Source organism: Mastigoproctus giganteus, chromosome 6, assembly GCF_048544385.1.
Source record: "Mastigoproctus giganteus isolate SK-2022 chromosome 6, ASM4854438v1, whole genome shotgun sequence".
NCBI lineage: Eukaryota > Metazoa > Arthropoda > Arachnida > Uropygi > Thelyphonidae > Mastigoproctus > Mastigoproctus giganteus.
The window spans coordinates 235,529,387-235,544,145 of record NC_143580.1 but is presented as its reverse complement, the minus strand read 5'-3'; the positions used below and the strand labels follow the sequence as shown (position 1 = coordinate 235,544,145).

The 14,759-nt window shown below is 37.6% G+C and overlaps 1 protein-coding gene across 2 annotated transcripts in view; it reads left to right on the top strand.

Moving 5' to 3' along the window:
- The window catches only part of LOC150085100 (protein dispatched homolog 1-like), a 135,897-nt gene that overhangs the window by 107,260 nt on the left and 13,878 nt on the right, over window positions 1-14,759 (top strand). For both annotated transcript variants that reach the window (XM_090375774.1, XM_090375773.1), the window contains exon 6: window positions 13,184-13,382. In XM_090375774.1, coding sequence (XP_090231900.1) covers window positions 13,184-13,382 — 199 coding nt within the window. The remainder of the gene's footprint in view (window positions 1-13,183; window positions 13,383-14,759) is intronic.

The following is a 14,759-nucleotide window of genomic DNA, read 5'->3' as shown; positions in this document are numbered from 1 at the left end:
CATTGCCTAATACAGAGGGACAATCACCTCCTTTTCTCTGCTAGCAAAATTCCTATATATCATTGACAAAACCCCATGACCTGCCCTGGCAGCCTGTCCGCATTGCACAGAAAACTTCATATCTGACTGCACAATTACTCCCAGGTCTTTTTCATTTTCTACCACCTTAAGTGTAGTACCACACAGTTGGTATCTTTCTCTTGGATTACTTCTACCCATATGCAGTACTTGGCATTTGTCAAGGTTAAACTTCAGTTGCCACTTCTTATCCCATCTGCCCAAATTATTTAGATCCTGTTGCAGTAACACACTGCCATTACTGTCATTAACAACCCTGCCAACCTTTGTATCATCTGAAAACTTCGACACTAAGCCTGATATACCTTCATCAATATTATTGATAAATATACAAAACAACAGAGAACCCAACACCGAACCCTGTGCGACTCCACTAATAACGTTAGTCCACGAAGAGCAGCACCCATTGATTACCACTCTCTCTCGTCCCCCACTCAACCATCCTTTTATTCACTGTAGGAACTTACCCTAAGTACCATTCTGCTCCAATTTGTACAATAGTCATCCATGCAAACAGTGTCAAAAACTTTCCTGAAATCCAAATATATGATATCAAAATTATTTTTGCATCCAGTTCCTTTGTAACCACATCATAATATCCTATCAAATTTGTCAGACAAGACTTTCCCTTAACAAACCCATGCTGTATCTAAATTATTGCTGCAGTCTTGTCTAGATGATCCTGCAATGCATCTTTAACCAGTGACTGCATTATTTTACCCGGAACAGAAGTTAAACTAACTGGTCTGTAATTACTCGTGTCACCCTTCGATCCCCCTTTGTGAATTGGGGATACATTTGCACATCTCCAGTCCGTGGGGACCTCCCCTGAGTCCAAGGATGCTCTCATAATTATGGCTAAGGGTTTGCTTAGTTGCTTTGCTGCCTTCTTTAATATAACTGGATAGATCCCATCCACCCCAGGTGCCTTTCTTATGTTTAACTTCAACCATTTCTCCTCCACTTTGCTCTCAGTTATTACAAAATCATTAAGCACCCTGCTACAATTTGATAACCTTCTGCCATTTTCAAACCTTAATAAAGTTTGTTTTATGGTCATAAAGTAAAAAAAAAGTAAATTGCAGCCATTATAAACCCACTGCAGGATGGAAGCCTCCTCAACAATTCATGCTGAGGGAAATGGACCATAATCTGCCACGCTGGTCCAGTGCGGGTTGGCAGATCGATCGTATTCAGCAGTCAGGGGCTTGAACCCCGGTCTACTCAAAGAGCGTATGCTACTGCACTCCCGCTCCTGACCACTCGGCTACGGAAAACCTTTATGGTCATGCTCGCTACTTATTCTACCGAATCAACATGTGGAAGAGGTTAGCAAAATCCAAGTTGATAGCCTAATTACGGATTTGTTCAATAGTATGATGTCACAATCATGATTTCAATAATACAAGCTGATTCTGTTTATTATATGATACAAAAGCCTACAACTGTATATTATTATATAATACACAAGCCGAGCAATTTGATCGGGTTAGTAAGAAAGCGAGTGGTTAAAGCGTGGCTTCTATATTTTGTAGACACGCTATCGATTGTATCAAATCATGATAGATTAGTCATTCTTTGATGACAGTCACATGGAAATTAATTTGGCTAAAGATGACATAAGCGAAGCTGTTCCAATTAAGGAAAGTTTCATCGCCCAACAGCAAACGTTGTTTTGAAGCGAGGATAGATATCTTAGAATTGCCCAGGAAAACCTAAAGTACCGCAGAGCCTAGCATTAGCATTAGTAGAGGCATATGATGCAAGAAAGCAAGTTTATGCAGCATCAGCCAAAAAAAAAAAAAAAAAAAAAACCACTCCCATTTCACCCCTCCGTTCGTTCGAAATACCTGTCCAGCTGTGCCTTAAATTTATTTAGGCTATCAACTTCCAGAACAAGGGATGGAAGTCTGTTCCACCAATCAACTACCCGCTGGCTAAAGGCATATTTCCGCACATCTATCCTACAACTTGTTTTTCTTCAATTTGAATTTTTGCCCTCTCAGGTGATTATTCTGAGCTAGAGGAAGACAAAGAATCCCATCAGCATTAAGCATGCTCAGTCAGCATGCTCAATGCCAATGATCAGCATTGAGCATGCCAATGGGATTCTTCCTCTTGCTCAGAATAATCACCTGAGAGGGCATAAATTCAAATTGAGGAAAGACAGATGTAGGATAGATGTGCGGAAATTTGCCTTTAGCCAACGGATAGTTGGTTGGTGGAACAGACTTCCATCCCTTGTTGTGGAAGTTGATAGCCTAAATAAATTTAAGGCTCAGCTGGATAGGTATTTCAAACAAATGGAGGGGTGAAATGGGAGGCTCTTGCATCATATGCCTCTACTAATCCTAATGCTAGTGGAGTCCTTCAGGGTTCAGTGTTGGATCCATTGTTGTTTTCTGTATTTATAAATGATATTGATGATGGTATATCAAGCTTAATGTCCTAGTTTGCAGACGATACACTAATAACATTAGTCCACAGTGAGCAGTGTCCATTGATTACCACTCTCTGTCTTCTCCTCCTCAACCATCCCTTTATCCATAGCAGCAATTTGCCTCCAATGCCACACTGCTCCACTTTGTGCAGCAGTCTTCAATGTGCAACAGTATCAAAAGCCTTTCTAAGATCCAAATATATAATACCAAAGTTATTCCCTGCATCCAGTTCTTTTGTGACTGCATCATAGTATCCAATCAAATTGGTCAGGCAAGACTTTCCCTTAACAAAACCATGCTGTGTCCGAGCTATAAATGAAGTCTTGTCTAGATGATTCTGCAGTGCTTCTTTAACCAGTGCCTCCATTAATTTTCCTGAAACAGAAGTTAAACTCACAGGTCTATAATTACTTGTGTCAGCCTTTGATCCTCCTTTGAGAATTGGGGTCACATTTGCACATCTCCAGTCTAGGGGTACCTCCCCTGAGTCCAAGGAAGCTCTTACTTATGGCTAAGGGTTTGCTTACTTCATTTGCTGCCTCCTTTAATATAACTGGATAGATCCCATCCACCCCGGATGCCTTTTTTATGTTTATCCTCAACAATTTCTGCTCCACTTTCCTCTCAGTTATTACAAAATCACCTAGCTCACTGCCAGAGTTTACTTCATCTCTGGCATTCCCCTTCCTGAATAACTCCTTATGTGTGGATGTAGATGCAAAATACTCGTTTAGTTTGTTAGCCACCTGAGCAGGATCTTCAACTGTTAAACCATCAATATCCAGTGGACCAATCCCCCTCCTTCTAGAGTTTATATAGGTAAAGAACTCTTTTCTGTTTTTCTTTGCATCCTTTGCCAAGGATTTCTCATAATCTTCCTTTGCATGCCTAATCTCTTTTGTCACTTGTTTGCAGACCAGCTTATATCTGTCATAGGATTCCATGTTACCCATTAATTTATATGTATCCCATGCATTTTTCTTCTCTGCCATATGTCTCATTAGTTCATCTTACATCCATTTAGGCCTAAACCTTGAACAATATTTCTTATTTGGTATGTAAAGCCTAGTAGCATCCAAGATAAGTTCTTTGAATGCTTCCCATTTTGAATTTACTGTTGGTAACATCATCAGTTGGTCTCACTGTATAGAATTTAAATACTGTCTCAGACCATCATAGTCGCCTTTACGAAAGTAATAACCCTTCTCTTTATTCCTGATCGTAGTTACCTCTTTGAGTAAATCCCACTTCAGCACACTGTGATCACTGCCACCTAGCGGTTCCTTTATCTGCAGATTCTTAATGCATGAAGACTCACTACTGATAATCAGATCAAGAGCATTACTCCCTCTAGTTGCCTCCCGAACATACTGATGTTGAAAACAATCATCCAATATATCCACAAAAGCCTTGCTAGTGTGTGAGTGACCAACCCACAAATTCCAGTCAATATCTGGGAAATTAAAATCCCCCATTATAAGACTCTCTGATTTACTGGCCCACTGTATTTCCGTGTACAGTTTCTTATTATACTCATCAGAGTCATTAGTCCTATAGCACACTCCTACTCTCAATTTTGATCTCCCAATGCTTATATCACACCAAACTGACTTGACACGGCACTGTCCAGTGATGCTGACTGGCTTCACTTCCTTGGATTTTATGTGTTTCTTAACTAATAGCATAACCCGTCCTCCATTCCTATCTTTTCTGTACACATTGTACTCTCCAAATTCCAGTTCTGCATTCCTTATATCTGTGTGACACCATGTCTCTGATATCTCAACAATATCTGCCTTTGATGTTTTGAGCAATACCTCAAATTCATCAAATTTATTTACCAAACTCTTAGCATTGGTGTACACACAAGTATACATGCACCTGTTCCTATTCTTAGCTACCCTAACACAACCCATGTGTTTACTTGTATCGCAATGACTCCCAGCAGTCTCTGAAGTACCCTGCATATTGTTTTCCAGGCTGCTGCTGCTCATTCCAATAGAAGCAGTGCAAGAATCACTTTCACCTCTTCCAGTGGCTTCTGTTAATCTATTAGTCCTTGTATTCCTCCAAGCTAGCAGTTTTCCGACCCACCTAACACTGCCTCGATAGCATCAGCAAATATTTTTGCACTACTGTTTGACGAGCACACAGAGGATTTTTCCTTTCCCAGCATTTATTTTGGACAGTTCAGAACGTTCAGAGACAATTTACAAGTGACTCCATGCATGAAGGCAACGAGCGAGCTCAGACAATAACTGATGCAGTGTTATCCCATATGATCTCCTTTATGTAGCAAAGAAGATAATGAAATTGAGAACAAGAGACTCTTTGATGGTGGCTTTCAAATATATAGGTAAAGATACAAAACTGACCTGTGAGCAAGTTCAATCCAAAGAATACATTAACAGCTGTATCAAAAACAATTTTGTCTTCCTAAGGACAATTCCTAACTCAGCCTACTATTGGGCTCAATATAAGTACAATCTATTCGCTATGATTAGACAGCTCGGTAAACCTACAATGTTCTTGACTCTGAATGCCAAAGAAATCAGCTAATGACACTAACTCACTAAATTTGATTTGGTACGTAATTTCCGAAAATCACATCAAATTACATCATTTCTGTTGTAGATATATCAGCTAATGATGCTAGCTTCCTAACTTTGTTTTGGTATGTCATATCCGAAATGATATCATTTCCATAAATGAAGACTCGGAAATGACGTCATTTCCTAGCAGTTTTTCGACCCACCTAATACTGCCTCAATAGCATCATCAAATATTCTTGCACCCTTTCTAATTAAGTGTATCCCATCCCTGTAAAAGCAGTCTCTCCTGTTAACAAGCACAGATGAGGCTGAGAAAAATTCTATCCCTTGAACCCTGCAGAGTCCCTCCAGAGTCTAATTGATTGAAAAGCTCGATGTATAATTGTTGGGTATGTTTTTCAATTTCTTTGCTAATTTGGGGGGGACATAGGAGATGGCACCGTACTGTTTTTCTTTTATCCTGAAAAAGGCCTCTAAGGTTGGGAAAATTCATATTTTAGTATTAAATCAGCTCACACCAACCATAAGAATAAGTATTTACTGTAACTAAAATATTTATTTACATATTAAAATAAAATAAATATTTACAAAAACTGCTATTATATTAAATATACATGTAAAAACATTAAAACTGTGATAAAATCCTTGAGATAAAATACACTAAAATGAACCGGATTAAAAGCGATAAAAACGATAAAAATCTCTGGAGCTTTCGGAAGCTTGCGCTCCCTTCCTCAGCAGTAACAAAACTTCCTGCAGCACGTCCATATATAACAGGCTCACGGTACCTATACACGTGGTGCAGTCGGCGCATGGTCTGAACTGGAAGTGGAAATAGCTCGGGAACGTGTTAAGCAAAACCGTTCATCCGTACTTAGGATAATAGTTTCAAACAGAGGATGCATACGCATACCTCTGTCCCTATTCATAATATTGTGGTCGGATGAACAGATTCGTAGGCTCTCGAGCCATTTATGGTTCCAGAACCCATGCGCTCGATCCATGATAACCGCATCCTCTGGGGAAATTTGATGCTGCTTCTCCCAAAAATGTTCGGCCACAGCAGACTTATTGTAATCAGCGGTTTTTATAGCATTTGCATGCTCCCCCAGACGATCCTTGAGCCGTCGTTTTGTCTCGCCCACATAACATTCCCCACAATCCGGGCATTTTATCCTGTATACTACTCCACTACTCAGGTCCTTTGCTATTGGGTCTTTTACCTGAGACAACACTGTGTGCAACCTCCGCCCGGGAAGCTGCACACAGCGTGTTTTATAGCCCCGCAAAATTCTAGCGAGATGCTCAGTAACGCCCGGATAGTAAGGAATGTATGCGGTAGCGACAGGAACAAACGGTTCCTGACGGTTAGACTCTATTCCTCTACTAAATCTGTCTATGATCCTCTGGGGGTATCCGCATTTTCTAAGGTCTGCTGTGACCCGTCTAATTTCACATTCTTATTCTCACATTCACTTATTCTTATGGTTGGTGTGAGCTGATTTAATACTAAAACTGTTTTTCTTTTTCCAGTTCTTTGTTAGATGCCTGTGCATTGAGATTTCTTTTGTTATTTTAATTGGTTCCATTATGAGTTTTTGTGGGTACCTCTTGTGAATGAATATTTAGTAAATTCTATTGATTTCTCTGTTGATTGTATGATCTTTATATAGTCTATAAGCTCTAAGGATAAAACTTTTAAGAATGCCTACTTTTTTGATCATGAGGTGATTAGAATCAGAGGTGTAGCTAGGTTTTTGGTGCCCTTGGCAAATTTGTGGCTATGCGCCTTTTTCGATAATTGGTAAAATCATAATAAATAACAATAAATACAGTGGAACCTCTGTTTAACGATCTTCTCTATAGCGAATTTTTCTTAGTGAATTTTTTACATTTCCCCTTGTTAGTTACATTTAAAGCAGTTTCCATAGAATGAAGAAAATTTTGCATATAACGAATGGATTACAATGATGGCATGTCTAAAATTAATTGGGCTTTTGTTGTTTTATTTAAATTATAAATCACAATATTCATGATTACCTATTTACATAGCAAGCACAAAAACACTATACACACATTATTTATAACTTCTAGCTTGTTTAGTACTGTATCATAAAACGTATACAAAGTGTGAATTGTGAACTGCTATGCAAGCGATCTACTAGATAGAGATCCAGAATCTGAGTGGACCTTGTTCAAGAAGATAATGACAGATGCTGAAAATGCAATTTTTGGACAAGCCCAAAGGAAAGCCATACCAGCAGTGGACGACAAGCGAGATACTAGATCTAACGAAGCACAGGAAAAACTTTAAGCTTTAAGAACAAAGATGTAGAAAAATATAAGATGTATGACAGTTTGATGAAAACAGAAATAAGGAAGACTATTATGACTCATCTCTAACAGAGTCTCTCCACTTGCTGTCTCATAGACATACTGTTTCTGCTGCATGTCTTTACTACAGATACTTCCATGGGCACTGTTCTTCTGAATTGGCTTCTATAATTCCCACTCTCTCTTTTTCTTCACGGCAGACTCATGGGCTTCCTGGAAGTCAGTCAGCTTATCCATCAACAACAGACAACAGTACATGTATCGTTCAAAAAGATCCACTGACCTGGCAATTGTTGACTTCTGCTCTAGGATCACGAACTGTCTTGAAAAGGATCACTATGCAATAGCACGGTTTCTAAACCTATCAAAAGCTTTTGACTGCATAAATCATAATATCCTACTCAACAAGCTCAACAATCTTGGCTTGAGAGGAAAAATTAACCTTCTCCTTGAAAACTAACTGATAGGCCAGTTGTCGTTAAAACAAACCAGTCTTTTTCAGACATTTCTTATTTCTCCAGGGGAGTACCTCAAGGCTCACTTCTTAGACCTATCCTATTTGTTCTTTACATTAATGAATTTCTCTCTCTCATCTTCCATCTTCTCACCTAGTAGCATATGCCAATGACATTTCCATTCTAATCACTGATAAAGACCCTAACCAGCTTCAATGCAAGATCTCTGCCTTGCTCTCTGAAATGCATAGTTGGCTACAAAAGAATCAGCTTATACTAAACCCAGAAAAATCCAAATATATTTAGGACGAAAAATAAACCATTAAATATTGATTTCAAAATAACATACAAAGGAAAACAACTGGAATGGGCGAAGGATACCAAGTTTCTAGGAATCTGGCTAGATGACAAGCTGAGTTGGGATAAACAAATGATCACCTTACGAAAGAAGACTTCGTCACTAGCAGGAATACTCGCCCGAGCCTTTGCCTGGGTACCTCCTTCCCTTCTCAGACTAGTATTCCTTTCCTTAATACAGCCTCACTTCACATATGGAATCATCTCATGGGGTACGACCAGTCAAGATAACCTTGCGAGAATCAATTCAATTGTCAATCGATGTGTTCATTCAATTTTGGGCCTTCCCTGGAATGTATTGGTGACTTCGAGATATAAGGAAGCGAGACTCTTAAGCATCTACCAACTGATACAAAAAGCTGAGGCGGTCTTTGTCTACAATGCTTTGAAAACACCAAACTTTCCTCCTCTCTTCAGATCCTTTTTTATAACAATAGAAGAAGAAGGAATAACATATAATTTAAGAAATGAAGCGAACCTGAAGGTTCCGCTTTTTAGAAAAGCCATAGGTCAGAAAAATATAAAATACAGAGGTGCAAAAACCTGGAATAATCTTCCTGAAAATATCAAAAATGCCATTTCACTAAACAGGTTCAAGAAGCTCCTAACTGAACACATCACCAAGGCTGTCTGATCTAAATCACCTTCCACTCAACTCCTGAACTTTCCACAATGCATACCAGTTTGGAAATTATCTAAACAAGTTGAAGGAATAGCTGTCAAAAAGCTTGTAACACTCTACGCAATTATTTCATAATTTTTTTCTTTCATACTTGTTATTTTAAAAGTACTCACAAAGTACTGTAATTATAAGTACTGTTGTTAACCACGCGACATGTGTGATTGGTTTACGAAGTTTCTGTAATGGAGTGTAGAAACATGTCTGATTCATGATGTATCTGTTAAATAACACCTGTGTAATTTCAGGTCTGCTTTTATTGTTATTTTTTTCAAAGGGAACACCCCCTAAAAAGCCTCTGGCTTATGTGTTCTCCCTCCCTTCTTGCTGTTATATCCCAACAATTGTAACACAAAATAGGGATAAATAAATTATCAAATTATCTTTCAAAACAGTCCAAACACGTGCCACCACTAGCCAACATCCATTTACTTTCCAACTTCAAACTCACAGAACCAACTTTTCATCTTCCTCGTTTATTCATTCAACTGCTGTTTTCTGGAACAACCTTCCTTCATACGTATTTCTTGAAAATTAAAGTCTGAAGTTCAAGTCTAATGTCAACAAATATCTTCTCAACCTACAACACAAGCATGGTACTAAGGTTTATAGGTTCTAATACCTCTCGTGTTTGGGGTTTTCGTAAAAAAAAAAAAAAAAACAGATAATGGATGGTGGAGAGATGTAAAAGAATTGAATATCTGCAAAGTGAGCATAAGGAACATCTAGTCCACAAAGAAGTGAAGGAACTATGCAATATCAGGAAAGACCATGCAAGAGGCCACATTCTGGATAAAAAACAACAGGGAAATTGTGGACACGCAACAGAAAAAGTATAGATGGCAAGAATATCTGAGGGAACTATACTGCAAGGATGACAGACAACTAGGAAATGACACCACCCAAACAGAAGGCAAACATCAAGACTTTCTGAGGGAAGAACTGGCGCAAGCAATTAAGTCAATGAAAAATAACAAAGCAACTGCATTGATAACATCCTAGCCAAAAGCTTAAATACCTCGGAACAAGAGGAAAACAACAGAGCTCCTCAGTATTTTCGATAATATCCTAAATGGAGTTTCCCTTGACTTTCTGAGATCCATCTTTATTCCCATACCAAAAAAAGGCAAGAGCAGCAAAATGTGTGTAGCCCACTACACAATACGCCTCATAAGCCACTCCATGGAAGTCCTCTTGAAGATGATTCTACACAGAATTGAAGGCAAGATTCAAGAACAAATTGGAAAAGACCAGATGGGTTTTAAAAAGGGGGGTTGGCACAAGAGAAGCAATATTTGTTCTGAATATACTGGCAGAAATAGCAATTAAACACCAGCAGAACCTATTGTCTGCTTCATTGACTTTCATAAAGCATTCAATTGCTTGAAACATGATAGCCTCTTCCAGCTCTTGAACAGTCTAAACATCAATTCCAAGGAACTAAGGATACTATGGTTACTATACCATTAGAAAGAAGTAGCAATCACTGTAGATGGAGAAAACACAGACTGGGTACAAATCCAGAAAGGAATGAGTCAAGGATGTGTGTTGTCTCCTATTCTGTACAATCTTTATGCTGAAACCATTATAGATTTAATACAAGATTCTAAAGGAGTTACTGTTAATGGTTCAGTTATCAGTAACCTGAGATACGCAGACGATACTGCCCCTCAGGCTCTTAATCTGAGCAATAGGAAGAATCCCATCAGCATTCAGCTTGTTCAACCCATTCAAGGCCTTATACACCTCAATCACATCACCTCACAGGTGCCTACTCTCCAGGCACTCCAATTTGCAGAACTTAAGCCTTTCTTTCTCTTGGGTTGTTGCTACACATGTGCAGTACTTTGAATTTGTCAATGTTAAACTTCAGTTGCTGCTCCTCAGCCTATTTGCCCAGCTTATCTAGATCCAGTTGGAGTAGCATACTGTCTTTACTGTTGTTAACAACCCTGCCAACCTTTGTATCATTTGCAAACTTGGACATTAAGCCTGATATACCTTCATCAATATCATTGATGAATACACAAAACAACAATGGGCCCAGCACCGAACCCTGGGGAACTCCACTAATAACATTTGTCCACAAAGAGCAATGTCCATTGATTACCTCTCCCTGTTGTCTCCCACTCCACCATCCCTTTATCCATTGTAGCAACTTACCCTTAATACCATACTGCTTCAATTCATACAGCAGTCTTCCATGTACAACAGTATCAAAAGCTTTCCTGAAATCCAAGTGTATGATATCAAAGTTATTTTTTGCATCCAGTTCCTTTGTGACCATATCATAGTATTCAATCAAATTGTTCTTGTCTAGATGATCCTGCAATACTTCTTTAACCAGTGACTCCATTATTTTACCCGAAACAAAAGTTAATCAAAGTAACTATAGACCTGTTAAACTAACAGGTCTATAGTTACTTTGTGTCACACAATTAAAAGAACAAAAGAGAAATATCCTTAGACACAAGCATCTAACAAAGAACTTGAAAAAGAAAAAAAAAAAGAGTACATTACCATCCCCCGAGTCCCCCCCAAATTAGTGAACAGATTAAAAACATAGCCAACAAATATGGGTTTTACACCAGGTTTACAAGAACTAACAACATTAAAAATATGACAAAATCCCCTTCCCCCACTTCACCCCTGATGAAGACACTTGCCACCAAACACTCTGTATATAATTTACAATGCAACAAGTGCCAAAATCATATAATGGGCATACCGGGAGAAGATTGTTCAAAAGAATATAAATATGATATAGACCACAGCCAAATAACAAAATTGGATTCAGCTTTCCACACCTGGTGCATGGGATTTCAACAACACTTCTGTCCTAAACCACCAGCAGATACAGAAAATGTAGACTATATAAAGAATCCTTCATTACCAGTGACAAAAAATATTAACCAAAACAAAGGCATGTAGATAGTAACCACATATGTATTCTCAGGAAGGTAAAAAGGAGGTAAAAAATAAAAATAAGAACCACAATAAGCATATCCTGAAAAAAGAACCCCCATAACCTTGAACTCACCCACACAATTAAGATGCTCAGAAAGGTTAGTCACCAAATGGATGTCTAATCCAACAACATCGAATCGCTACTCTCATTCCAAATACCCTCCCCTTCAGTGACAAACTAACCTATGATTGGCCTCAGCAGACCTTAACTGGAGTTTTAATTCTAAACTTTCTTAGTTTAAGAGAGTACAGAATATATAAATATAATGAATTAAAAACCACTCTCTGGTACGTCAGGCTGATAGTATTTAAGAATAGCAGTATTGGGAGCATAAATATTCATAGTTATCCATTTACTTAATGTTAATTGATTTATTATTAATCTTGTTAACCAAATTAATAACGAGTACAGAGAAGGGCAACAAGATTAGTGAATGGAACAAAGGGTTGCTCTTATGAAGAAAGGCTTAAGTTTTGCAAATTACAGTGTCTGGAGACTAGGCACCTGCGAGGTGATCTGATTGAGGTGTATAAAGCCTTGAATGGTTTGAGCATGCTCAATGCTGATGGGATTCTTCCTCTTGCTCAGAATAATCACCTGAGAGGGCATAAATTCAAATTGAGGAAAGATGTTTCTAGGATAGATGTGTGGAAGTTTGCCTTTAGCCAGCAGGTGGTTGCTGGAACAAACTTCCATCTGTCGTTGTAGAAGTTGATAGCTTAAATAGATTTAAGGCAGAACTTGACAAACATTTGGAGCGAGGGAATGGGTGAAATAAGGGGTTTTGTTTTGGTTTTTTTGGCTGATGCTATATAAGCTTGCTTTCTTGCATCATGTGCCCTTGCTAATGCTAATATAAAATTTTTAAAACTGTTGAAACATTAATTCTTTACTTAATGTTTGATAATAGCTGTTTGTTAACTAATTCAAGATTAAACCTTAATAAATAAGAAACTTGTAATTAAATTAATATGTAATAATGTATAATCAAATTAACTAGTCATTAAACAGGCAATAATGTGTAATCAAAATTAATTAATTCTGCTGTCTTTACAGTCAGTGACTGAAAAAGTGGTACAGGAATACCACAAAACATCTGAGAAAAACCTGTAATTCTTTAAGAAATTAAAGGCAGCTTACACTCCCCCCCCCCCCCAAGTGTTGTGTTGCACAGAAAAACAGCAAGGCACTTCATAAAGTAGCATTAAGTTTAAATTGGTAAAAAAAAGTTTACTTCTGCTATATACTTTATAAGTTTTTATAAGACATAATTAAAGTATCATTCTCTAGCTAATAGTTATGACTTTCTGTGTCTCAAGGTATTGGTGCTGATGATGCTTGCATCTACTGTAAAATCTGGATGTGTTCCAAAGCAGAAAAAAATAATGGCACTTTAGTGAAATTGGTTCGGGATACTCTTTACCATGCTTGCCTTTCCATGTTTGTAACCAGTGTGACAACAGCAGCAGCATTTTTTGGTAGCTTCATAAGTAACATCACAGCAATACGCTGTTTCAGGTGAGTGGATATACTATTTTATCTTAAATTATAATAGGAAACCTCATACCTTTTTAGTAGGACTGTTAATCTCTCAACACTCAATCGCGAATGATTATAATATGAACCTACCCCACATGCATAGTCATAAATAAATCAAATTAAAATCATCATGTCTTCAATTCTCATATCATGCCAAGTGAATCGGAAAGACAGCGGCCACCAACCCCCAAAAAACCTAAAAACCACGAAACAAATAAATATCCATTAATTCACACAATTTAAACTTTATAAAAAGTTATAACACAGTTTTAAAATTTAAATTATGTGTGACTTAATGGATATTTATTTGTTTCGTGGTTTTTAGGTTTTTATAACAATTGTTTTTCAATTCTCATGGTGGCATGTGATGTTGGTTGGTTTTTTGGGGGTTGGTGGTCTTTCCATAATTCTTTCCATGATACGAGAATTGAAGACATGATGATTTTAATTAATAGCTATTTTAATTTGATTTATTTATGACTATGCATGTGGGTAGGTTCATATTATAATCATTCGCGATTGAGTGTTGAGAGATTAACACTCCTACTAAAAAGGTATGGGTTTCCTCTTATAATTTAAGATTATTATAATAATAGGACTTATTGGGCTTCATAGTCCCTTTTGATTTGAATTAGTAAACTATTTTATCTGGTTAAAGTTCCATGAAACTTAACTGATGTTTAGAAGACGTCCCTAAAACATTTACCTCTCCTTCCACATTGTGGAGTGAAAAATTGTGATCAAGTCCCTCATAACAGAAAGAAATACAGTAAACTCTTAGGTTTACAGACCTAAATTTATTGGATTAAAAAAAAAAAATTGAGTGGCACACAGTGTATTCTTATATGCCTGTGAGATAGGGAAAACTGGGAACTCATGAGTCATTGGCAAAAACATCCCAATCCATTTATACATCATATTGTTAAGTGCTCATCTGTGCCCTGTTACTATCAGGACCCCCCTTCCACCCCAAGTACTGTGTTATGTTGCACAAAAATTAAAGCTGTTAAAGAAATTAGGCTCTGGTGTGTTTGTTTCCCTAATCAGGGTGACAATATATTCATCTTTGACAAATATATCTTCACCCTAATTAGAAAACCTTGTAACTCCAAAAATGTTGATTTTACAGGAGACACCAAAAAGGAGTTTATTAAATAACTTGCAACCACACTTATTCTTTCAGTTTGGGAAGTTTATAATTTTCAGGCCAGTTTTAATTCTATAGGCTAAATCGGGTTATAATTAGTAACATAATAAAAATCGGGTTTTTTATTATGTTACTGGAGTTACATGGTTTTACTTGAAGATGTAAATGGTTTACTGGAGTTATGAGGTTTTCTAATTAGGGTGACGATA